The sequence below is a fragment of the Anolis sagrei genome, chromosome 6, assembly GCF_037176765.1.
Source record: "Anolis sagrei isolate rAnoSag1 chromosome 6, rAnoSag1.mat, whole genome shotgun sequence".
NCBI classification, from domain to species: domain Eukaryota; kingdom Metazoa; phylum Chordata; class Lepidosauria; order Squamata; family Dactyloidae; genus Anolis; species Anolis sagrei.
Genome location: NC_090026.1, coordinates 89,429,524 through 89,456,094, shown reverse-complemented (window position 1 = coordinate 89,456,094; position 26,571 = coordinate 89,429,524). Strand labels below are relative to the sequence as shown.

General features: G+C 39.1%; 1 protein-coding gene across 2 annotated transcripts in view; it reads right to left on the bottom strand.

Annotated features, from left to right (window-relative positions):
* COLQ (collagen like tail subunit of asymmetric acetylcholinesterase) overlaps positions 1–22,982 on the bottom strand; it is a 43,012-nt gene extending 20,030 nt beyond the window's left edge. Inside the window, exons 1-9 of one of the 2 annotated variants that reach the window (XM_060781995.2) lie at positions 22,623–22,982; positions 13,747–13,883; positions 10,301–10,402; positions 6,289–6,333; positions 4,671–4,697; positions 4,298–4,369; positions 2,367–2,429; positions 495–521; positions 258–302 (exon numbers count right to left, since the gene is read on the bottom strand). In XM_060781995.2, the coding sequence (XP_060637978.2) occupies positions 258–302; positions 495–521; positions 2,367–2,429; positions 4,298–4,369; positions 4,671–4,697; positions 6,289–6,333; positions 10,301–10,402; positions 13,747–13,883; positions 22,623–22,728 (624 nt within the window). In that variant the 5' untranslated portion in view covers positions 22,729–22,982. The remainder of the gene's footprint in view (positions 1–257; positions 303–494; positions 522–2,366; positions 2,430–4,297; positions 4,370–4,670; positions 4,698–6,288; positions 6,334–10,300; positions 10,403–13,746; positions 13,884–22,622) is intronic. The other variant, XM_067470236.1, reaches the window with a different exon arrangement.
* Positions 22,983–26,571: the final 3,589 nt, after the last annotated feature.

The following is a 26,571-nucleotide window of genomic DNA, read 5'->3' as shown; positions in this document are numbered from 1 at the left end:
CTGGACATTCCACAGATATATAAATCCAATTTTCCTAGTTTCCAACAGACCTTACAACCTCTGAGGATGATTGCCACAGATGCAGGTGAAACGTCAGCAGAGAATATTTCTAGAACATGGCCACATAGCCCAAAAAACCTACAGCAACCCAGTGATTCCTGACATGAAAGCCTTCAACAATACAGTTATGCTATTAATGCTATAAGAGATAAAACTATATTAAGAACCACTGAGGTACTCTTTGGGGGCAATTTTACCTTGTCACCTTTGCTGCCTTTGGAACCTTTCTCTCCTTGAGCTCCCTATAGCAAGAAAATTCAGAAAGAAAAGCTATGTAAAACAGTATTTTAGAAATGACACCGTTTTTCCAGTGTTGACTGCAGAGTTATACACTAAAACTCAACAAAATAGAATTATTAAAATTCATGAAAGTATCCCTCCTTTGAAACGTAACATTTTTCAAAAACTAGCTAAGCGTTCTCTGCATTACTAACCTTTTCTCCTCTGCTTCCCGGGTAACCCTGGAAAAAGGACAGTTATTTTAATGTTTGGTGTTGGTTAAACAATATTAATATATGGAGTTTAAAATCAGGATGGAAAAACCATAAGCTATTAGTGGCACCAAGATTTTTCCTTGTATCTTTAATAGAAATCATATACCAAAGTATATAAAGCAAAAGCAACAAGGTATAGCAAGCCACAGGAAGCAGCTGATTTTGGTGTAATGAATGAACAGCAAATGATTAGTGATTTACTTTGTTATGATATTTGTACGACCAGTATGGCCAGAGTTATATGTAGGATTTTCTGTCCCATGTACCAAAATATCTAGGCAGGTGCTGGGTATTATGCACCACTATCTGAGTAACTAAAGGGCATCATTCACTCAGGCAGAAAAATGTACCTGGCAAGCCTGTTAGCTCTTTGAAATAGCATTGGAAACTAAAATGAAGAAGAAAGCAAGTACAATGGCCCCTCTGTATCCACTAGGGTTTGCTTCAAGAACTTCTGTGGACACCAAAATACTCATTGTTTACAATGCCATAGAAAAATGGGGTCCCTTATATTAAAAAGGCAAAAACCAAACTGTGGATGACTGAATCTGTGAATACAGAGAGTTGACTGTATAACTCCAAGCATATTTATTTATTTATCGTGTCAGGAGCAAGCCAAACAGTTGTATTGCATTTTTAACAAACAAACAAACCACGTCTCCAAGCATTATAATAAATAAAAATATGTCTACAACCATAAATCATCTGAAGACATTTTCCCCAACTCTACAGAAATGGTAAGTCACTTCTATATTTGTTTTCACCACACTTCAAATTGAGAGTCAACTTCATCAAAGCACTTAAGATTTGTGATGTTAAAGACACCATTAGGGCAGTCTCACATCAAAAATAAATGAACAATTAAAGGTATTACTGTAGCCAGGCCCGTAGCCGGGGGGGGGGGGGGGGGCTTGAGGCTTGCTAGGGTAGATCCTCTCTCACTCAGACTCAGCCCCTCCCAAATCAAACTCAGCCCCCCCTCCCTCCGAATCAAAATCCTGGCTACGGTACTGACTGTAGCTCTGTATGTATCACTTCTGAGTGAATGACGCTAAGACTTCTTTTGGAATGCAGACAGTATTCTACTAACTGAGAAACCACACTTGTTTCCTTTAAACACATGAAAATATCATGATCCAAACTCGCACTTCTTCCTTCGTGGCCTGTCCTTTTCATATTAACTGATGTAGAATTCTGGACAACATGGAAACATGCACAATATATCTGCAACTTGCTTAGTCTTAATAAAGTGTGTTACTTGAATGTAAACTCTTGGTTTGGTTTGCTTCCATGGACCAGCACTAATGTTTTACTGTATTTTTAGTATGACCATTTTGTAATCAGACCATCATCAGCTAACAAAGATGCTGCCTTTTTCATACTATGCATTTTGTTAGGCTTACATAAAGAAATGTCACTCTCTCATGGTCATCACTGGACATACTGTGTTTCCTTTGTTCATATTTTTCTTCTGCATAGTTAAGAAGTCTGTATATAATAAAATTACTGGCATTGGATGATGGGGATAATTCAAGAGCACTGCAAAAGATGAAGTGCAGGGATTTGCTTTTCAGCTTATTCTATTTTATTTGGGATTGCTATAAGGTATATAACAAAGGAAAGTCGAAAGATTCCTTTAATGCTTTTACTATATCTACAGAATCAGCAAGGTCTATATTTTCAAATATTCTCTATCTTCACATAGTCATTTCTGCTGTGCGCAATATACACAAGCATTTTATAACCAATAAAGAAGCTACAAGCAATTGTTAGAAGGCAGAGAAGAATAACATAGCATCTGGGTTGACAAACCTTAGAGCCCGTTGGTCCTCTTGTACCTGGCAAGCCCATCAAACCTAAATCACCCTTTTCACCCTAAAAGGGTTAATGAAGAGAGTTATTTATTGTGGCCACAATAAAGTGGAAGTAACAGGAATGAATGAGTCTGCATTAGAAACATTCATCATTTCTACAATTCTTCCTGCGAAGGGGGTCTTTAAGAAAAATAACATATCATTCAACCTAAATATTGAAGCAATAGTGGAGGGTAACATTTTATCCTAAACAGCAGATGACTTTACCAGCACTACAATGCTTTCTAGATTGCAGCTCTGGGAATTTCTCAACTGTCACTTAGAGATCGAGACCGGCTCAATTTATATTGCTACAATGAGCAAGAATCAGTTACCCTGCCCCTACCCTGGAGAAATGAATGGTTGTATGGTTGCCATTTTTAACTTGCAGCCCCTTTTGTTTGTGCCCTAGTAACCACAGTGATGGAAAAAAAATCCCATTTAAGAAAAGGAAATAGAGAGTGAGATACCAACTGGCTTCAGTTTCAGACCCTGTTGTCTTAAAACTCTGGAATGGGTGTGTTTCCAGAGCTTTCCAGAACAACTACTACTTGTTTTAAGTTCTGATGCCCAGAGGCTGTATTTCTGATTGGGTTGGGTCTACTTGAGTGAACGGTTTGCAGAGATCAGCTGTTCAACTGTTTGGATCATCTGTTTTGGCAACAGATCTGGCCAGTTTCACTTGCATCTTAATTTCATCTGACATATTACTGGCAATCCTCTCTGAGACACCGGGCCACTTAGAAACGTAGCCTGGCAGCTGTATGGTCTGCACTGCAAATGTCTTTGCACAAATCTCTCTGGCCATCCACGTGGCCTGCTGGAAAATTGGAAAGCAGCTGCCTGCGGACAAATGCTGCAACCCCTGGTTTGAAGAGAAGCAAGTAATTAAGTACTTTTTGCTGCATAAAGAGGAAAAAATAAGGGAAACAAGCAGAGAATTCCTCTTCAAATCTAGCACATTTTCATATTTTAACATTTTTCTCTTTGGGATAAAGCTGTCAAAAGCTAGGCAGTTTTTGAAAACTGTTCAGTTTGGAAGTTATATGAAACAATACATGTTGTTTTTATCCAGAAAAATGTTTTTTGAACAGAAAACAAGTTTGCTTCTTAGAAAACAGCACTTGAGATGCTGTTTTTTGTACCATAAATTTGTTTTCTGCACAAAAATTATTATTTTTCATGCCAAAAATGTTTTCTGCACACAATCGTTCCATGTGTATTTTTGTGTACAATATGTCCTAAACTGAACATGCTCACTTATCTAGGGTTAACAAAATTTCCCAAAACTCAAGAAACAGTTTTTCAACTTCTTCAAAATATATTTTTGAATCTTCCTACTTGATATATTTTTGAATCTTCCTACCAGTCAGCTCTGTGAGTCCCCCCTAGGCGGTTGAGAAGGGTGGGGTAAAAATACCAGAAATAAATAAATAAATAAATAAATAAAAATAGTGTAGTACGTATAGTAGTACACATAGTATCCGTTCACAATAAGCTGCCTATTTTGTCTTTTGCTTGACAGTTGCAATTAAATAGGTATTTCAAGAAAGTAAATAAAAGGAAATAACTTCTGCACTAAAAAGGGGTCTGTCCAGACAACGTTCTGGCCAAACTGGAATTAATCCGCCACAAAACAGGAAAAGCCTAGTTTGTGGTGAATTAATTTAATAGTGGATTTATTCTGTGCCTTCTTGACAGCATTCCCAGTTTTCCAGGCTAAATTAAGTTGAGAAACACTGGCCTAAGGGGACGTCTAACAACTTGACATTATTGACAAGTCCAACAACTTGACATTATTGACAAGTTTGCCGTACATCAAAGAGGCTGGTTTTGACAAAATGAATTCAAATGAATATACATTATGAATTGTACTGTATATATCCTTACCCTAGGCCCCATTGGACCAGGCCATCCAATAGGTCCAGGCATTCCAGGGACACCTGGAGGACCCGGGCTGCCCTTCAAAAAAAAGAAGAGTGGCATGGGAAAGAGAAATAAATAAAAATTAAATACAATGACAATGAATTTCATATAGGTCATCATGCAAAATAAGGATGGATGTTTTGGAAATAATTATGAAGGCTATAAAACAAAAGTACTTTATTATAAAGGTACAAACATATTAATTTTACTCTGTTCTGATACACACACACACACAAAACCCCCCACAGATAGAAGATCAATATACACAAGTCACCATTCTGGAAGGTATCTGATTTAAGGAGGTTACTATAAAGGTTTTATGAAATTTCTCCCATACCTTTCTTCCTGGTCTGCCAATTTCACCCTGTTGGAGAAAATGATGCATAAATACAAGACACAAATAATAACCCAAACAATTGTAATTTATTGAGTTTGTTCTGTCGTCTGCATAATTTTAGTTGACATATTTGCATGCATTCTGCATGGGACATTTTGGGTTGAAATTTGGACATGCATTTTGCATGTGGCAAAATTGTTATTAAAAGAATGTTTTAATGCAAACACTTGCTCGTAAATCACTAAAACAGTTCTAATTCTGGTCTGCCTCTGTGTCTGGAGATTAAATTTATTTGATTTATTTGCATATTAATGTTATTTTCTGTGGAGAAAAATTATTTATTTATTTATTTGCTGCATTTATATCCTGCCCTTCTCACCCAGAAGGGGTTCAGGGCGGCTCATAAAAAAGGCACAATTTGATGCCACGTATACATACATAGAATAAAACAAAACATATACATTAAAATCAAAATAATTAAAACATCATAATCTTAAAACCAATTACTTGAAACCATGCAGTCCAAAATTCTGTTTTCTGTGCAAGAAACTTGTTTCCTGTGCAAACATGTTATTTATTGTGGAAAAATAGAATAAGTGCCGAACAGTTAAAATTCTCACACTCTGAGAAGTATTTTATCTGGGGTTATCAACTCCTCCCCAAAAAACATTTTTCACCATTTCCCAAATATTTACATTTTTTTCTGTTCCTAGACCTCACATGACATCAATATGTAAATACAAGCACATGCATTTGCACGCGCGCGCACACACACACACCCTGACAAATTCACAGTTTTTTCAGTTATAAAATGGGGTGGACAACTAGTCCAGAGTTGGGGGCCACTGTTGAGACCAACCAGTTGTTTGGGGACTGCATTTTTTGATTTTATAAAAAGTTAAATATTTTACTACATATGTATTAAATAGTTTAAAATTATAGAAATTGATTTTAAATAATTCTTCATTAAATTACTTTTTTATCAGAACTACTTCTGTTATGATTAACACATAAAATTATTTATACATACTTGATTAATTCTGATAAATGAACCTAAAATGCATTTACATGTATTTTAAGTAATATGAGCTAAAAGGTACTAAATTGTCCATGATATTGACTATCCTATTGACTATATAACATCTCCAGCCTTATCATCCTAAAATACTTCTGTATGTGATTCTGAGATATCACACATGGAGCCCCACGCCACTCATCAGATAACACAGGATGACTTCAGGTGGGGTTCCGTGGTTGAACTGGGGAGGCAGTGTGGAAGGACACTGCCACCGCCAACACAGAATCCTCCCCGTGTTCTGTAAAGAACAACGGGACTTCTGTGGGTGTCAGCTGTACGACAACGCTTCCCTGTGCATCAGCTTGCCCAAATGCCACCCCAGTGACACCCAGTATCCAGTGTAGTGATTCAGAGACTGGCGAATCGCTACACTGGACTTCATCCATGTGATGAGGTTCTTAGTTATACTGCATTAAGTGGTGTACTTAGAATCTTAGCACCAATCAATATCTGGGGAATACGAGTATGGGCTACAAAAAAAACACTCAGGCAGGGACACATTTTGCCCATCCCAATTTATAAAACAACGTTGGGACTTACTTTTGCCCCTTTTGGTCCTTTCATACCAGGAATACCCTGTGGGCCCTACAAATAAAAAAGAAACGAAATATTTATTTATAATGTATCTCACCTGTACTCTGTCCCTAGATTTTTCATGAGTACCTTGTGACTAAGTCAATGTTTTTTGTGCATCTTTCACATGAATCTCTAGCAGTTTATGCCCATACAGTTTGTTGCGAAAGTAGATTCAAAATTCCTTATCAGGTTCAACTCTTTCTCTACCTCCTTCGACAGAACTCAGCATTACCAACCTTCAGGTGACACATTATCCTAAATCTATCAATGACCATTTTCAGCATCTTCATAAAGATAATAAATAACACTGGGAACAGGTTAGTACTAAACAGCACTCCAATATATAATTGCTATCTTACTCAAGCAGTGCTACCAAGTAGATCCACAAAAGTGGGACAACTGTTAATATTGTGCAGCCAAGACCTGACCAATGGAAACAATCCAAAAGGATGCCATTGAAAGCTGTTGAGGGATCAAGCAGGAGCACTAGGGTCACACATTTCTGTTTCTTTCCAGTAGAAAGCCATCCATCAAGGTGACTAAGGCCCATTTTGTCACCAGCCCAGGCCTGGTCATACAATGAAAGATGCCATTCAACAAAAGTGTCTGCAGTTAATCTATTATCACCTTCTCAAATGCCTTACACATGAATATATTGTTGGCCATACAAAACCTGTAACATTTGAACTGATGGTAACCACTCCATTCCAAAAAAAGCCAATCAGCCCTTGGACTCACTTCATCATATACACAGCACACATACATATACACACCAGTCAGCACAAATAAACTCATATAGGTTAAAAGGGGACATTGTTCATTAATTAACTACAAGCATCCTATCCATGTCCTTAAACTGAAATAAATGCAACAAAATAGAATAAGACTGTGCATTTAGTACCTCCACTTTGTACCATTCTAATTGTGTGTGCAAAGTGACTTGTATCACAGCCCGAACAAAGACGAAAAAACATACCGAAGGAAAATCAAGGCCACACTTTGTATATTGGTTACATAGGATTGCCACATGGGTCCTGGATCACCGCATCGGAAAACCCGCATGCTGTATCAACAGCCCCATGGAGAGGCCTCCAGACATTGTCCAAGAGGACACCCAAACTGAAGTAGAGGAACCAATACTGGGGCATAGTGCAGGCTTTCATTCAATGCCAATCTGGACTCCCTGCACTACCACGATACTCAACACACAAGAGGCAGATCCCTCAGTTGAGGGTGAACAAATCATAACTGGATCCAGGGCCCATACCAACCTCCACAAAAGGTGACCACCACCCGGGGGGGGAGCACCTGTCGCCAACCCTAACACCCAGTTGTAATAGCACAGATGATCTCTGAGTACATAAACTCAGTGCGGCAGATGATAACAAGCATGACACCAAGCTGAACATTTTTGCCAGACATCTACAGTGTTACCGGCAACAAAATGGACCAAATCAACTCCACATTGAAGTTTAAGTAATTTGAGTTATCACTGCCTTCTCAACTGTTTGAAATTCATCTGAGTTTAGACTGGCCCAATGTTAATGAATTAAAATGATATACTAAGGGATTCTTTCTACTCAAATCTTCTAAATACATTAGCATATCATGAGCTACACTGATAGATAAGAGAATAAATTTCCAGAATAGGAAGCAACAAGCATTTTCTTATCATTGTATTATACAATGCTGAAATGACAAAAATGGAAGCACACCTAACCACTTAGTGTGTTTTGTTTATCAGCAGTAATTCAAAGGCCACAAAACAGTGTACTTGTAAAGAATTAAGTGCATAACAAAACAAACAGAGAGCTGGCATTATAGCCTAACATGCTAGGATGTAGGAAACAGAAGGAAATGGTTGTTATTGTGCTTTGATTCCTAGTGGTCCAGTAATGTGACATGAGTCCTTTGTCATGGAAGTGGTATCATGTCACACTGCTGGACTACTATGGATCAAAACAACATTTCCTTCTGTATCCTACATCCTAGCATGTCAGACTATAATAGCAGAGGCACTTCAATAGGAAATGAGAGGCTAATCTGAGCTTGTTTACCTGAAGCTCAAAAGCTAGCTAAAAGCGACAATTAGTACAGTCATCCCTCTACCTTCACCGGAGTAAGGAGAAAATGCTTTCATGAAAGTTGGAAAATGTGAATTAAAAAACCACTATTTCTTTTTATCTGAGAGAATACTTGTCTGGGAATTTCTATGTTTATCCTCATGGCTCTAAAGGTCACCTTTTGCCAAAGTGTTCTCTCTAGGAATCTCTAGGTCAGTGGTCCTCAAACGTTTTAAGTAGAGGGCCGATTCACGGTCCCTAAGACTGTTTGGGGCAGACGGCGGACTACAGTTTGAAGAAAACATCAACAAAAATCTATAGACACAGCAAATACCTTAATTATACTGCAAAAACATAAAGAAACAATACAATATTTAAATTGAAAAACAACTTTAACCAACATAAACTTAACGGAAGTGTGGGCTTGATTTTTACTTCTAAGATAGTCTAATTAATTAGGATTGTTGTTGTTGTGTGCCTTCAAATTGTTTCAGACTTGGGGTGACCCTAAGCCTAAGGTTTAGGGTGGGGGTGCTTGGTAAATGACCTTGGAGGGTTGTATTGGCCTGTGGGCCTTAGTTTGGGGACCCTGCTCTAGACACCCAGCAGAAGTTGACCACAGAGTCACACTGGAAGACCTAAAGATTCCTAGAGAGAACATATTAATTGGATCCATGACTAGTCAAATCTGCAGTAGTGAAACCTGCAAATATGGAGGACCAACTATAGTTTAAAAGGATGGTTAGTTTCACAGGAACATCTCTCAAGATGCCTTCTCTGTATCTGTATCCTCCTCTCCCATACAATGATTAACCAAAGTACACTCTTTCTAAGAGAACCACCCCACCCAAGATTAACCTCCATTCAAACCTTGCACTGCATATTTTGTTTCCATTATCATACAAACTAAATAAGCATGAAATTATGTCTAATTAGCATTTTAATGTATATCTCATGCTTCTGTTCAGATTATGTTCTTCCCAGAGGAGTATGTTCCAGCAAATAAGCCCCAGCTGGATTTCATGTGACCACATTATAATCAGCCACCTAATTACTTAAATCACACTGGGAGGAATTTTCATTCATAGTCTTTGTGTTGTTGGGCTTTGATGTCCACCACAATTAATATGATCACTTGTTTAATTTATCTTTTAATTAGAGCGAATATGGATGGAAAGAAAGGAAGTGTATCATTTTTACTGGTCTGGAGCATTTAGGGATCAGTTGCAGCAAAGTTTCAGTCAAGGCCAACAGCAATTAATTTTGTAATGGCCTAAATCCAACATAACCAAGACCAAGGCTCAAAGTTGCCCAATAACTAGCTAGTTTTTTAGCTCCTCAGAACAGAGTTTGGAAGGTTACCATGAGAACAGCCAGTGTGGTGTAGTAGTTTGATCATTGGATTACAATTCTTAGACCAGGATTTGATTTACTGCTCAGCCATAGAAACCCATGGGATCACTTTGGGCAGGCCACACTCTTTTCAGCTCAGAAAACTCCACAATTGGTTCACATCAGGGTCTCCATAAGGTGGAAACAACCTGAAGGCAAACAACAACAATGAGACGGGGCGGTACCCTCCACCTAATCCTGAATTCTATTATTCTGCCCACAGAGGTCCACGGAAGTCCATGTATGCAATAGATTCCAAAATGATTACTTTCCAGGGATCCTAAGTGCCACCATTGTGGAGTCACCTATGTGCATATGGAGGCATACAGGCTATACATTTTTAACTGTAGCCTCAATGGCATCAGTCAAGGAAGTTATCTAAATGATTATTGACTAAGCATTTTCCATGTAATTAATCCAACCACATCACTTCTGGCCTTTCTTGCCATATAGGAATAGCACAGATAAGGAAAGTCTATCCCAATAATACCATTTTGTTCATTCCAAAGGAAAATACTGACCTGGGGGCCAGCAGGTCCTGGAGGGCATATAGATTCTATACATGGAGGCTGTGTTATCTGAAGTTCTTGACATAAATATTTCATATCCAGTGATAACAACATCTAGGAAAACAAACAAACAAATCAGATATTTATCAACTATCTATACCAAGTAGCCCACTTTCACCCAATATATTTATTCATTGTTATTATTTATCTTCCAGAGCACTATTGCACAAAGATTTCTAAGACTACATGAATGATTAGATTACTATATACAGGCAGTTCCCAAGTTATAAACAAGATAGGTTCTGTAAGTTTGTTCTTAAGTTGAATTTGGATGTAAGTCGAAACATGTACATTTTTTAAGTGCAACTCCATGCGCTTTGGATAGCATAGAGAAGGGTTAACACCCCTGTGATGTTTGCTTTGCTGTCTGTGCCCCTGTTCAGAAGATTTCACCTCACTTTCTGTCCCTGTGATAATTGAATTTGAAAAAATTGACTTGTGCAAAAAAGGAATGGTGAGAAAGCTTTAGTTGAGACACCTTTCCCCAATGATAACTTTTGAATTTCCCTTCCTAGGGCTAGATTTCTTTCACTTCTTGTTGTCTCATGCCCTTTCTTAAATATGAGTCATTTATAAGTCAGATGTTTGTAACTCAGGGACTGCTTGTATACTGAGTATAAGCCAACCTCATGTATAGGCTGAGGGGAGATTTTTGGGGCCAAAATCATGGATTTTGGTATGACTCTTCAATAGACTTATTAGAAGGCAGTTAAAGGACAAGACATCAGGCCTTTCTTGCACAGTTGAGTTGAATGGTGAGTGAAGAAACAGCAGAGATCCCAAGGAATATTTGTCCATAGCCACCTGCTTCTCTCCCTTTCCTCCTTCCCAATTTCTCTGAGAAAACATGCAGATCAGATGCAGCTTGGGAAGAGAAGCAAAAGACAATATGAGACAAGCTATCAGCAGCTTCTTGAGCAATGGTGATAGAAGCAGGGGTAGAAGGGGATCAATCTGGATGGTGAGTGAATGAATAAATAAATACCAGTGGTGTTGCTGAAATCTCAACTTTTGCCTGCCTGCTCCAGCTCAACTTTGCACACACAACAACCACCTCAGTTATTCATATTCAGCAGGAGTCCCCGGTGGCGCAATGGGTTAAGTCCTTGTGCTGGCAGGACTGCTGACCGAAAGATTGGCGGTTCGAATCCACGAGATGGGGTGAGCTCCCTTCTGTCAGCTCCAGCTTCTCATGCAGGGACATGAAAGATGCCTCCCACAGGATGGTAAAATATCTGGGCGTCCCCTGGGTAACGTCCTTGCAGACAGCCAATTCTCTGATACCAGAAGTGACTTCCAGTTTCTCAAGTCGTCCCTGACACGAAAAAAAGCAGCATCTCTCTCTCACTTCTTCTCTTTTTCTTCCACAACTTCTCAGGAAGCAAACAGGACAGCTTTGACCAGGGAAAGCAGGAAGGAGGGGTAATCACAGCCAGTACGATTCCTCAAGAGACTGATTTTTTTTTTGCTTGCTTCCTCCTGCTCTGCCACCTACAGCTGGCCTGCTGGCTTTCTCAGAATCACTGGGGAGGAGGAAGAGACAAGCAGGCTGCTTGCGGGCAACCACAGGTGTGCAACAATCCATTTGGGAGAGCCTACTGCAAAAGAAGTGCTGAGATCTTTCTGCCAAGGAAAGTTAATGTCAAAGAATCACTGCCATTGCTGTCTCCAGGCATTCAAAAAGGCGAGAGCGCAGATAGGTACCATTTTGATCCAAGTATAAATTGGCTCCTGTTTTGGGGCTCAATTTTTTTGGCATAAATTTTTCAACATATACACAAATATATATGGTATTAATGCTTACTAGCCATAATCATTATGTACTACCTCCATAGACATAGGAGAAGAAATGGAAATTGCTTTCTTCTCCTACAGACATACATATGTTTAAACCAAAGCTATATCAGGTCCGCCGCCGCCAAGTTTTCTTCTCAATATGTTAAGGGCTAGCACCATAATTGTATTTGCTTTATTTTCTAGAAATTTGTCATAGACTGGCAGCCAATAACTTGCAGGTTGCCACCAATCTACAGACAATCACTTTGAGGAACACAGATCTAAAGGCCATTGTCTAACCTACAGTGTCATTCACTCCAAACAGCACTGAAGTAGGAAATCTGATTACTTCCCAGTTGGTACTAATTTGAGAGGTGGATTGAAAACAACTGGAAATGTGTGGAGATGGCCAGAAGTACCCACAACATTGTTTGTGACATGTTATTATTTGGGGGCAAATATTGGGGAACATGCCTCCTCAAAACCCCATCAAAAGATACTGTTCCCTCCCAACCCCCTGCAACAGTAATCACTAGTTGATGGCAAAGACCTGATGGAGATGACTGTTTTAGGTTTAGTTCTGATTCAGTAGAGGGTGACCTTGGGCAAGTCACAGTCCTTCAGCCTCAAGGGAAGGCAATGGCCAAACTCTTCTGAACAAATCTGGACTAATCGGTTCGCCATAATCAGAAACAAAAATATTTGAAAGCACACAAAAATAACAAATCATATACCTCAAAGTTCTATCTGTGAGTTATGCTTCCTAGGTTGGGGGATAGAATGACTGGTAAATCTTTGACACAAAACCTACAGCAGAATGGCAATGCACAAGTGCTGGGAGAAAGCTTTTACCTTCAGAAGAAACAACAAACTTAAAATGATGTATCTAACACAATAAAAAGGAGGGCATATTGCAAGCACTTGCTTTGACCTTGGAAGTATAGTCTCAAAACTTCGGATTACAACAAAAAAAATTAATGTTTCCGGGTTAATTTAGTGGATCAAAATTTTGAACCTTTTAAAATATATGAGCCTTTTTAATAAATAGATTATTTAACTACACACCAGGAGTATCAAAATCTAAAGACTTGTACATATGTTAGATAAAATGCAAAATCAGATTCACCCAGAGACAGACAAACCCTAATGACTTCTCTCTAGTCGTATTAGACATGAGACATGGAGGACAAGGTGGTTGTTTTCTTTTTCTTTTATATGTAGCCTTGCTCTGTATTGTGCAATTGTGCACAATTGCAATTGTAATAAAATAAAAATAATAAGGAACAGCAGTAATAGAGGAAGGCAGGATTATGAGGGACTACGGAACCACAATTGCAGGGCCTCAGACTGAAAAATTGGTGTAACTACACTACTGAAGGTCCTCAGTGAGATACATATTCACTATCAATGATAATACGACTGTAGTGGAATAGTAGGTTTGTATGATAAAGTCCTAAGATTTAGCAGATAGGAGTCTTATAAGCTATGATCCATTCCCAATATAGTCTCTGCAGTCCTTAATAAATCACAACTCCTGTCACCATCGTGGTTTCTTAGAAGTACCTTCGGAAGGATAAACTGTACTTGTTATCGGGAACAGAAATGCTTGAAGCAGTACTTACAGAATTCCATCCCTGCTTGAAGTTTGGTGGAGGAAATAATGGAGGAGGGGGAGGTGGTGGTGGAGGAGGAGGAAGGGCCAAGAGAGAGCATGCTCTGTGATTATTAATTCTTTTCTTCTGGTCCAGGCAAGGGAGGGCTGTTGACAAGAAAAGAAAAGTATTATTTACAGGTTGAAAATTAATTCAGAAAGGACAACTGATTATGGAGCAAGAAATATATTCATAATAAATTGCTGTTGTGTGCCTTCAAGTCATTTCTGAATTACGCTGTTCCTAAGGCGAGCCTATCACCGTTTTTTTTGGGGGGGGGGGGCAAATTGAGGCAGTAAGGGGTATGAAATTTGTGAAGAGCAATACATGGCCCCTTTTCTCTCCTTAAGTCAATTTTTGCTAATTATATCCCAGCCTGCTCATATGGAAGTAGTAAAACTGGAGCGAATCAGGTCAACCTACTGCATGGTAGAAATAGTCCACTGGGATAAAGTATACTGTATCATCACAACCACAAACAAAAATATCCAGTCACAAAACACTATACAGTATAACCCTCATATTTGTGGGGAATACATTCCAAAATCCATGGATTTCAGAAGCTATAGATGATAGCAAACCCTGCAGAAACATACCACAGAATACCATTAGAGAGGTCCACAAACACTTCTGTTTGGTCTGGAAGTGAATCATCAAAACACTTTAGAGGAATCAGAGAGGCCCACAAATACACTCTAGAATCTTTCCCATGGCCACTATTAGCCATCTCCCAATCCCAGAGACCATCCAAGGCTTCAACAGCATCACCTTCTGGGTCAACAAGAAACTCTCCAAAAGCCATCACAAATTCATTTGGATCCATAATCCTCCTTAACTGGCCCTCCATTTCTGCAGAGGCTCTGAGCTCCAGTGGTTCTAATTTTTACCAGGTACTGATCTAGGCACAACAACAAAACTACAGGAAGTTCATCCATACCCAAGTTCCTCATCATCATCCCATCTTAGGTCCAGAGTATCTAAATATACCTACATAAACTGAAATTCAAAAAATTCTACATGATGTAAAGAACACACAATGAAATCTGAAGATGTTTTAGATTTGTTTGAGTATCCAATGTCTCCTACAGATAGGCAGGAAGAGGATGTTGTGTGTTTTCGGTTTACAGGTTGCTGCTGCTATTGTATTGCCACACATCCAGGATGTCTGGCAATATCCAGCATCAGCTGCAACACTTTATTCAAGTGTGTTTCTTTTAATTCCAAGATACCAGAATGACAACAAAAAATGCTTCTCCTTTCCTCTCTATTTTTTCTGGGGTTTTTTATTCAATGGCATAGTGCATCAGTGAATTTTTTTTCCACTGTAGCACTATAGCAAAACATTATTTAATTCAGAAAGTAAAAAACCACAGGACCAAGGAAGCAAGCTGTGCCCCAGTCTTTGTAACAACCCTTGTGCCAGTTCAATAGACGGCTACACAACAAACTTCTCAGGCCTGGTTTTTCCATTATATAGACACAACCACCATAGGCAATTTCCCAAGTGGAATTTGGGGAGAAGCAATGGGACATAGCTATGTGGGGCACATAGCTTTTTATATCCTTCCTGCTTCCTTCAGAAGGATGCTGCACTATTGGTAGTATCAATGTAAGATTCAGCTAGCAGTAATGTTATTCTTGATGTATCATGCTACTGGTAATTTGTTACATCCAAGCTCTGAGGCAAGGGTGTCACATTGGAAAAAACAACAACACACTTATGGTAGCAATATGATTGTCAGTGAGCATTCACCATATCTGAAATATTGCTAACCATACTAAGTTGAACCAGAGTAAGTCTTGACTCCTGGAGCAGGAATCCTATGATCCCTGTATCATTCTTGAAACCTTCCATGTTTCAACCTTTTCTTTAAAGTACGAGAATCACATCATTGGACACCTCTGTGTGTATTTATTATCTAAAAGAGGGGTGGGCAATTGTCAAAAACCCTTTCCTATTTATGCCCTGAAATGCTCCAAAACACTGGAAGACACATTGGAGTCTATATGTGGTCAATGGGCTGTACCTTGCCCACATTTGTTTTTAAACAAGGTGCTTGATCCTAGTCTTTTCCCCCCCAAAAAGATCTCTCCAAATAATTTCTGAGACACTGGAAATGATTCATTTAAGCTTAATTTTGTATGTTTTTAAGGCATTGAATAATTGCCATATGTAAGCCGCCCAGAGAAAGGCGGGTTATAATTAGGGCAAATAAATAAATAAATAAATATGGCCTATGACGGACCATATAAATAATTGTATAAGGTCTTGATTTCTCTCTCTTCCCATTTTCTCTCTTTGTCCTCACCTTACTTCAGTTGGTTAAAAAATGAGCACAATAACTATTTTCGCTTTGCCATCTAAGTCCACTGCTTCTACACACCTAAACTTAGCCTTCTTCTCAATCCACGTTCACAAAATTACAAATCTTGCACTTCTAAACTGGATGCCTAGGATTGTTTCCCTTTTTCCAGTACTGGACCTTGTGTGAAAACATCATCATTAACATTTCTATTTAATAGAAGTCAAATCCTCCCACCTGTCCAAAAAAACCCCCCAAAAAACAACTAGCAACCTGTGACCTGGCATGGGAGACTCTGGACACTCAAAGAAGAATGCAGACAAGTATCCAAGTTTAAGTTTCATAGAGTCATAAGACAAATGACCAGCTGCTATTAAGAGCCCATAAAATAATTGAACTGTTATTCATCCCTTGGGCCTTATTCATGTATTCAATATAGTCTGTGTTTCCCAGCTTGCTTGCCTATGGCTCAATACCAACTCCAGGAGTCCCCTGCCTAGAAAAGCTGCCTTTCCCTTGGATGCGGCCCCAACGTCCTGACAAACTATGTAGAACCATACTCAGTTTGCTAATGGGCACTAAGGTTACATGGAGGACAACAATTCATGGGTGGTAGATTTTACTATGCGTTTTGCAATATTATCTTTACTATCAAAGTAAATTTCTTTGAGAACTACTTCTTTGGGAAAGAAATACCCTAAATGAATAAAGCGAAAAGACAGCCATCAGTCATACTGGCTGTTACGTAACTTGGCCAACTTAGCACAAAGTGAGACCACCCATCCGGGCAGTAGGGCATGGGATGAATACACTCCAACAAAAAACAGACATATGTGACCAAGCAAGATCAGAGTGTGGCCAAAATGGACAAAATTATCAATGGATAATAACACACAAGCTAGGAGAGATTGATACAGTTTGGTTTGCTTGAGCTCACAGAGAAATGCAAGCTTCTGCCCACTCATCTTTTTGCTGAGTTGAAAACAAATTGGTTCTCAACCTGTGAGTCCCCAGATATTTTGGCCTTCAACTCCCAGATATCCTAACAGCTGGTGAACTGGTTGGGATTTCTGGGAGTTGTAGGCCAAAACACCTGGAGATCCACAGGTTGAGAACCACTGGTCTAACCCAATTTGCTACAATTCAAATAATAGTGGATGAAGGGGGAAAGTGGGAGCAGGAGAGAGAAAGTGAGACATTTTAAAGCCATCAGAAAAAGAGGGACAGCAGATATTTAATTGCTACTGTTCTGGCCAAATTGGGACAGCTAGTTAGGGGGTATTTGTATGCGGAATATTTGCCTTTCCAAAATGGTAGAAGCACAAAGCTGTGGCAAGGAAGCACAATAGAGGCAACAAAATGTGTGTTGGCCAGTGTAACAGCAAGGCAAAACCTGCACATTCACATGGAAGAATAAAAAAGAAAGATCAACTTTAAAATGATAGAAGCACAAAGTTGTGGCAAGGAAGCACAAAGTGAAGAGGCAGAAGCATCATTTTTTCATACTGTCCTGATTCCAGCCTCCCTCCCCCTCTTGCTCTTCTTCCCTCTCTTCATAAAGCCAAACATACCAAGAATAAAACCCACACAAAATCAACTAATCCGAACTTCCTCAAAATGGACAAAAGCAAAGCAGACAAGAGCATGAGGCCTGGAAGCACAAGGCACAGAGGTGGCTCCCTTGAAGCCCTACAGCCATGTACTTTTGCACTAGCACTCCCTCTGCTGCTAGCTCTTAACTCAAAATGCTGCTCTTATATCAAAGCAAAACCTTGGCCGAGCAACAGCTCTTAACTCAAAAATCTCTTAATATGATGGTCTTATATTATGATCTACGTTCAATTATTAGTCCTAACAATAAACCCATTGAATTAACTTGATTTAGATATGTAGTGACATTCCAGGTTGTCACTGATCTTATTGATCTACTCTGCTGGAGACAATAATGGGATTTAGATCATTACAAATACTTGGTTTGTTTAACAATCTACATGTTGAGGGACCAGGCCTAGCAGTACATGTTCGGGAAACAGCATAATTTAAAGGGGGGAATTGATTAAATCTTTCATTATCCTAATCCACATTCAAAACATAGTTTTGCCCCATTTTGTCAAAAGCTCTTAATATTTGAAGCTTTCTGTATAGCAGAGAGTAGGACTGGATGGCCCTTGTGGTCTCTTCCAATTCTATCATTTTATGATTCCAATACATTTGTTCTGTAATATAACTCATTATACAGCAAATTCTTCATTAATACCTATCCCCTCCCCCTACAACTCAGTAACATAAATCCTTATTTTGACTGACTAGATAACATAGATCAAAGCAACATGCATCATGGGATTTAGAAATTAAGCACCCACAACACTCATCCAGATACAGTACCAGTAACAGTGATATATTTAGAAAGAGATGTCCCCTGAAGAAAAAATATATTGGAAGAAGCATCTGCAGATATTCACACCTCCTGATCCGTTACTACCAACTGTTGTTTGTTGCAATATAACTACATGAAAATACAGAATCACAGCCACGTGTATCCCGTAATGCAATACCCTGCAGCATTTCCTCTAAAAATGATGTTTCAGCACCAAGAAAATCCGGTTGGCTGTAGGTGACAGAATCATTCACTATTTCTAGGAGCACCATGGACATATGTTACTTAGAAGGTCAAATTGGGCTAAAGACATAATACGTTATAACTCACATACTTATTTAAAGCAACATACTAATGGTCATTCCTCATTGCGATTCCATATACATCAATGACTTGATGGCTTTGATATTATTTTCTTCTATTGCCTACATATAATGCTTTCGGATTCTTGGTTGATGCCATGTGCTGCCACAGGGAAGTATATGGGAACAAGAATAAAAGGACATTTATATCCACTCATTTTTAAATCTAGCTGAAAAATAGCTGAGAGAGTACTTTCATAATGACAGGTAATACAAATTATCATTCAGGGATGGTATAGTTGTAGGGTAGCAGTTTAGGATCATCCAGGATCCAGCTCATTCACTGCTGATGTCATTAGATATTATGTGTTAAGGAACAACAGTAATGTTCACAACTTGTCATATATCATCTACCACACAGATAAAACAAATTCTCTTGTTTGGAAATTGAGACAGAATTCCTAGTTAAGGAGATGTTCCCAGTTCAATATGAAAAGAGAGAATGGTTCCTTCTACTTATTTAGGGAGTTGGGATAATAACGGGGAGAAAGGAAGCTAACAAAGTAGATATATGGCCAATTTTAAATCTGCAGCTATTGCTGTGTTTTATTGAATATCTTATTTATATTAATAAGGGGTTTATATGCTGTTTTACATATACATTTACATTATGTAAATGCAATTTTTATGCAATAAAACATCTTTAATATTTTATAAATGTTTATGTAATTTATTGTATATTGTGTATTTTGCTGCTCTATTACGTGCCTTTGTAAGCCGCCCTGAGTCCCTCTGGGAGATGGTGGTGAGATATAAGTGTTTTTTTATTATAATTATTACACATTTCTAGCCCACAAGAGGCTCTGCATGTTGACAACTTCTCCCAAAAAACTTGGCAAATTGCAGCAGCAAATCGGTTAAGAATTAGAAATTGCAGAAAATTAGTGTTCTGTTAGTTGAATTGGAGATTTGGATAGAGTCCTCTTCTTTTCCAAAAAGTTCTCCCCCCCTTGCTCGCCCCTGAAACTGAAGAAAGTGTCTCCTTGTCTTCTCCCTAGAGATGTCCCATGAAAAATAGAGACTCAGGACCCAGCGTTGAGATCTGACTATATGATTGTTTAATATTACTAGAACCAGTGGTTCTCAACCTGTGGGTCCCCAGGTGTTTTGACCTACAACTCCCAGAAATCCCAATCGCTTTACTAGTTGTTAGGATTCCTGGGAGTTGTAGGCCAAAACACCTGGGAATCTACAGGTTGAGAACGACTGCCTTAGAGAAAGGCAATGGCAATCCCCCTCTGAACAAATCTTGCCAAGAAAACTTCATAGTTGGGTTGCCATAGGTCAGTTTGAAGGCAAAGAACAATTTTAAATCAAATTAGGATTAATAATTAGATTTAGGTCTAAATAGGTTTAATATTGTTCCATTGGGTTGCAATCTTATGAGGGACTATGTCTCACAGAACTTAGTATTTCTTAATCAAGATGTATAGGATAAGGCTAGCTGTCTCTCCAACCATATTGTAAAGAAATCCCATTTATACCCAGGAAAGAAGATACAGGATTGCAGCTCAAATTGTGTTTCCTTCAAGCAGAGATTATTGTATCCTGGAATAGAAAAGTTCTCTGAATGAACATAAGAAGGAGGAGATGTGGTGGCCTGAAATAACTTTTCCACTCTGAAATATAACTGATGCAGATCTAAAAATGCAACAGCCTAAAAAAAAGCCTCATTGGTTTATTTTCACCCTAGTACATGTGTTCCATATTTGTTTTGCTTCATATAGATAGATCTATAATGAAGTACCACATATGTCCACCTAAATATATTCACTCACAATCAAATACATCACTAGAGCCTTGTTGAAATATCGCTGCCACTAAATTCCATTGCCGTTTCAAAAGATCATGAATTTCAATGCTTAAAAATGATACAATGGGTTGTTGTAGGTTTCTCGGGCTATATGGCCATGTTCTGGAAGCATTCTCTCCTGATGTTTTGCCTACATCTATGGCAGGCATCCTCAGAGGTTTTGAGGTCTGTTAGAAACTAGGAAATTTGGGTTTATATATCTGTGGAAAGTCCAGGGTGGGAGAAAGAACTCTTGTTTGTTGGAGCTAGGTGTGAATGTTTCAATTGGCCACCTTGATTAGTATTTGATGGCCTGACAGTTTTTAGGTGTGGCTTGTTACTGCCTGGGGAATCCTTTGTTGAGAGGTGATTATATGTTCCTATTGTTTCTTGTCTGGAGTTCCCCTGTGTTTGAGTTTTGTTCTTTATTCACTGTTATAATTTTAATATTGGTAGCCAGATTTTGTTCAATTTCTTGGTCTCTTCCTTTCTGTTGAAATTGTCCACATGCTTTTGGTTTTCAATGGCTTCTCTGTGTAGCCTGACATGGTAGTTGTTAGAGTGGTCCAGCATTTCAGTGTTCTCAAATAATATGCTGTGTCCAGGTTGGTTCTTTTGGTGCTCTGCTATGGCTTACTTCTCTGGTTGAAGTAGTCTGCCATCAAATGCTAATCAATGCTGTCAGGCCACCAAATGCTAATAAAGGTGGCCAATTAAAACATTGACACCTATCTCCAACAGTTAAGAGTTCTTACTCCAACCCTGGACTTTTCACAGATATATAAACCCAAGCTTCCTATTTTCTAACAGACCTCACAATCTCTGAGGATGCCTTGCATAGATGCAGGCGAAACATTAGGAGAGAATGCGTCCGGCACATGGCCATACAGCCCAAAAAAACCTACAACAACCCAGTGATTCCGGTAATGAAAGCCTTCGACAATACAATGATACAATGCTTTAAAATGATCCTACGCATCAGTACTAGTTGTCAATAGGCCTGCAAACAGTACAGGTACGTACTAACCAAAGCAATTCAGGTTATTTCCCCATACAAGTAAAAATGCTGAAATAATAAATACAAGACCAACTGCTTCACAATAAGGTTAGTGCTACCTATCAAAATCAGTAGTTTTAGATAACCAAGACAATATATCTGTTAACTTAAGCTTTAAAATATACACAAATAACATCCATATTTCAAAAGTACACATTTAAAATGATATTATAGAAAAACATGGCTAGATAGGACAAATGTCAAAAACAGAAAACTGAATTCAAAATTTCAAAAAATATATATTCTATCAACATTTGAATTCTACATTTTTGTTTGGATGCTAGAAAACAAAACTTTCTCAGTTTTTTTTTTTTTGAAAGGTGGAAGACAGATAATTCCTATCCTCAGTGTCCTTTCCATGGCACACAGCTGAAGGAAAGCCTGCTGGATTAGAGGAGAAAATAGGATTCCCTGTACTTAGACTATTCATGCCCTTTCCCTTGTGCCGAGGAGGGTTTTTCCATGCAGGGAGCTTTTGTTTGCTATGAAAGCCATCTAGATGTCTATTAGTGGCATTAACAAGCCCAGAGGATGTTTACTTTGCTAGCATCCAATTCAAGTCCTGCAACACTGTTGGAGATCAGGGATATATTGGTGACGATGGCTCTACACTGTGATTCATCTCCTCTCTGATCTATTTCATTTATTGTCCATGTAAACTACAGATATAACAGGCAACATCTTCTGCTTAAATTGGGAAGTTTAGTGTTCACAAAAACATGGTATGTGAAAGGGGACTTGCTAGTCTCCTCCTAACACAGGAATAATCAAACACAAGGTAAAGAGATATGGAGAGAGGGGGAAATACTGTGCCCCAGCTCTCAAAATCCATCATGCATTTACAATCAAGAGTTTTTGTTGTTTTGAAATCCTATATGGTTCTAAGGGGTAGAATGGCAGGAACATTTAACAAGAGTAATATAGTACTGAGAGACAAAGCAAACTTATCCTTTACCTGCAGGTATTGAGAAGACACTGTCAACAAAAGAATTCTGAGATAAAGCAAAGCAGAAAAGGAGTTGAAGATAAAATCCCAAGGCAACCCTGCTGAGCATGACCATGCTGGCTGGAAAGCTGTCCAAATCCACTGTTGTGTAGGGTGTCGATCCCTTGTCCACTGTCTTTCCTGCTTGTGTGCTTTGCTTGCTTGCTTGCTCCCGTTCACTCTCTCCCTGGTTGGGTATGTTTATGTGTGCATGTCTCGCTCCTCTGTCTCTCTCACTCTGAGCTTTGGAAAGAAAGAATGCCAACCATTTCCCATTAAATGTTCTCCTTACACTAGACAGAGCTATATTTAACCCAAGCCCTGGATCAGATGCCCTCACTACAAATGCCATCTATTAAAATATAGCTGGAGAACTAATGAAGAGAGGGAGGGGCAATTTAAAGTTGAATGGGGAAGTAGATCTCTGGCTGATAATGGCAAACACTGAGATAGCTCCACTCATGAATAAAGATTTTCTCTTCCTCCATCCCCCAATCTCCACTAATGGTTCCAAGTAACAGATTATGGAGATAGAACTCTCATGTTTCTACATAATGCATCCTATCTCTATAATTCATTCATTTATTTATCGTGTCAGGAGCGAACCAAAACAGTTGTATTGCATTAAAAAAACAGACAAACAAACAAACAAAACACAAAATTTGCAGACTTGGTATTCTATTAAATGTCCTTTGACCAACAGCTGGCCACTTGGAGTGCCTCTGGTGTTGCCACAAGAAGGTCCTCCATTGTGCATGTGGCAGGGCTCAGGTTGCATTGCAGTAGGTGATCTGTGGTTTCCTCTTCTCCACACGCACATGTCATGGATTCCACTTTGTAGCCCCATTTCTTAAGGTTGGCTCTGCATCTCGTGGTGCCAGAGCGTAGTCTGTTCAGCACCTTCCAAGTCGCCCAGTTTTCTGTATGCCCAGGATGGAGTCTCTCATTTGGTATCAGCCATTGATTGAGATTCTGGGTTTGAGCTTGCCACTTTTTGACTCTCGCTTGCTGAGAGGTGTTCCAGCGAGTGTCTCTGTAGATCTTAGAAAACTATTTGATTTAAGTCATTGGCATGCTGGCTGATACCCAAACAGAGTATGGGCCGGAGATGTCACTGCCTTGGTCCTTTCACTATTGGTTGCTACTTCCCAGCAGATGTCAGGTGGTGCAATACTGGTTAAACAATGTAATTTCTCCAGTGGTGTAGGGCGCAGACCCCCCGTGATAATGCAGCATGTCTCATTAAGAGCCACATCCACTGTTTTAGCATGATGAGATGCGTTCAAATGTATAATTCATTTGAAGACACTGTAATGCTTAACTGACAGAGTGTGGATTGTTGTCATGTGCCTTCAAGTTGCTTTAACTTATGGCAACCCAAAGGTGCCTTTATCATGGGGTTTGCTGGAACTGAAAGTATATGACTAGCTCAAGATCACCAAGTGGGTTTCCATGGCCAAGCGGGGAAACAAATCCTGGTCTCCAGAGTTGTGATCCAATGCTCAAACCACTACACCACACTGACTCTCCAAGCATGGATAAAGTGCAAATGAATATCTATGATATATCAATACAGTCAGAACAATAATGAGGGAATTTAAATACAAGACTGTATCATCCGTTATCCATACTTGAATAAAAGTGCACTGGACCTTTAGTAGCTGAAGAGATAAAAAGTGCTAGAGTTTTCAATTTTTCCATAACTTTCTACATTGTCTGTTTTTTGAGAAATATTTGAACACCTACCATGAACACCTGTCAGAGGAAGGGATTCTGTAGTATACTCCATGGTACATCATTTTCACATATAGTACAGGTCAAACCACTGACCTCTATATAATAGGAATTTACCTTAGACCACATCAGAGCACTTTTTTGCAACTGTGCATTGAAGGAAAAGACAGGCAATGGGAAATGAGCTTTTAGAGACATTGTGCGAGTCTGTGCTTTCAAGTCATCTGTTGATATATGATGACACCTTGAATTTCACAGGCAAGAAATATTCAGAGTTCCATCTTTTGAAATATCCCCTGTAGAACAGTGGTTCCTAACTTGTGGTCCGTGGAGAACTAAAATATGGCCTCACCATTACTACGAGAGCGACTGGTCTCGCGAAACCCTCTTATAGTGCCGAGGCAATGGGGATGTCGAGAGGGGAGAGGCTGGCTACCCACGAAAGACACGACAAGCCTCCTGAGTGCTGCTTCTCCTCCCACTCCCTCCCCCTGAGCAGAGGCGGTCCATGTGGCACCTGGAATCAGGGGCACCTTGATGTCTTCATTTTTAGACCTCTTTCTGGGGTTACTTGGGGTGCTGATTCAGAAAATTGTAGTGGATAGACCAAATCAGCTCTAGATTATTAAATATTGTTTTCTGTGGATGAGCAGATGGCAACTACTGGATGGAATATGTTCTGTATCAAAAAATAGAGCTGATGTGGTCTATCCAATGCAATTTTCTGAATTAGCACCCCAAATAACAAAAGCTAATCTAAAGTTGACCAAAAACTGATTCGTAATCCTTTTGGTACTAATGTTGGAGAGTGGTCCCTGGTCAAAAAAAGGGGTGGGAACCACTGCTGTAGAATCCTGCATTCATTGATTGTCTCCCAGCCAAAAACTAACCAGGCTGACCCTACTTAGTTTCCAAAATCAGATAGGATCTGATACCTTAGTTTAATTTGTCCTTGTTGAGGAAAACCAAATAACTTAAGGAACACCATTCTATTTCTTTGTCTATATAGCAATGATGCAAAACTCTGAAGAAATTTTGCCAAGAAAACCTTGTGATAAGGTCACTTTATGGTTGCCGTACTCTAGAAATGACTTTTAAGGTAAATAAATAAAACAATATGCATAATATTGGTCAACACACATTTTGGTGCCACAAATATCAGACCTTTCTCTGGTTATATTTCACTTACACCATTCCCCCCCCCCCCCCCCCCCATCGGCTGTAGTTTTTGAGATACAGAACATATGCCATCTAGCAGTCTCCATCCAATTGCCCATTAAAACAAACACCATGATAACCATATTTAAGAAACTAGAGGTGATGTGGTCTGTCCAATGCAATTTCAGAATCAGCATCCCACGTAATCCAGAAAGAGGCCTAAAAATCAAGACATGAAGGTGTTTTTGTTGGCCTGTGTGATCAATTTGAAGTCTGGTAGCATAAAGGAACCCTCTTCTGCCCTTTTTGTTTTGACTTGATAGCTTTTTCATCTGTAGGTTGTTTTTTGTTTGTTTATTTGTTTGTTTTGTTCTGCTTGAATGTGGAAGCAGCTGAGAAGTATGGGGTGGCAGTTGCAGTGGGATAGGATAGAGCAGAGGTATCAGTTGTCTATTTCAAAACTGAAGTCACACACATGGCTGTCTAAAGGCCATCTTCCTCTCCACAAGAGAGAAGGCATCTAGAGATTAAAATCATCTAGCTGTATTCCTGGCAGCAATATTCCCTCCACAAGCATACAGCTTTCATTAAACAGCAAGCCTATTACATATTTTTTCAGAGTAGAAAAATTAAGCATTTCAAGCGCAGCAAACCGAATACAATGAAGACATGACTACTAATTCATCCATTTAATAACCAATTAGATCTGCTGTGCAAGCCCTACAAAGGGGAGGTGGTGGTCTGAATTCATTTAATTGGTATAGAAACTAGCTTAGAAAAATATCATTCCACTTTCATTATAAGTTTTTCAAAATACAGTATTCGTGTCAATGTAATAATTAGTGTTGGACATTTCTTAAAACTCCCCCCCCCCCCAAAAAAAAAACAGCATCAAGGACTTATTTTTGCAAATATTTCATTTTTCTCTAGCTCCAGAAGGCAATTAGCTATGGTTCAAATATGTTAAATATTGTGAATATTTCCTCTAAACCTTTGTAAAGGTTTACCTATTGGCCTATTTCGGAGC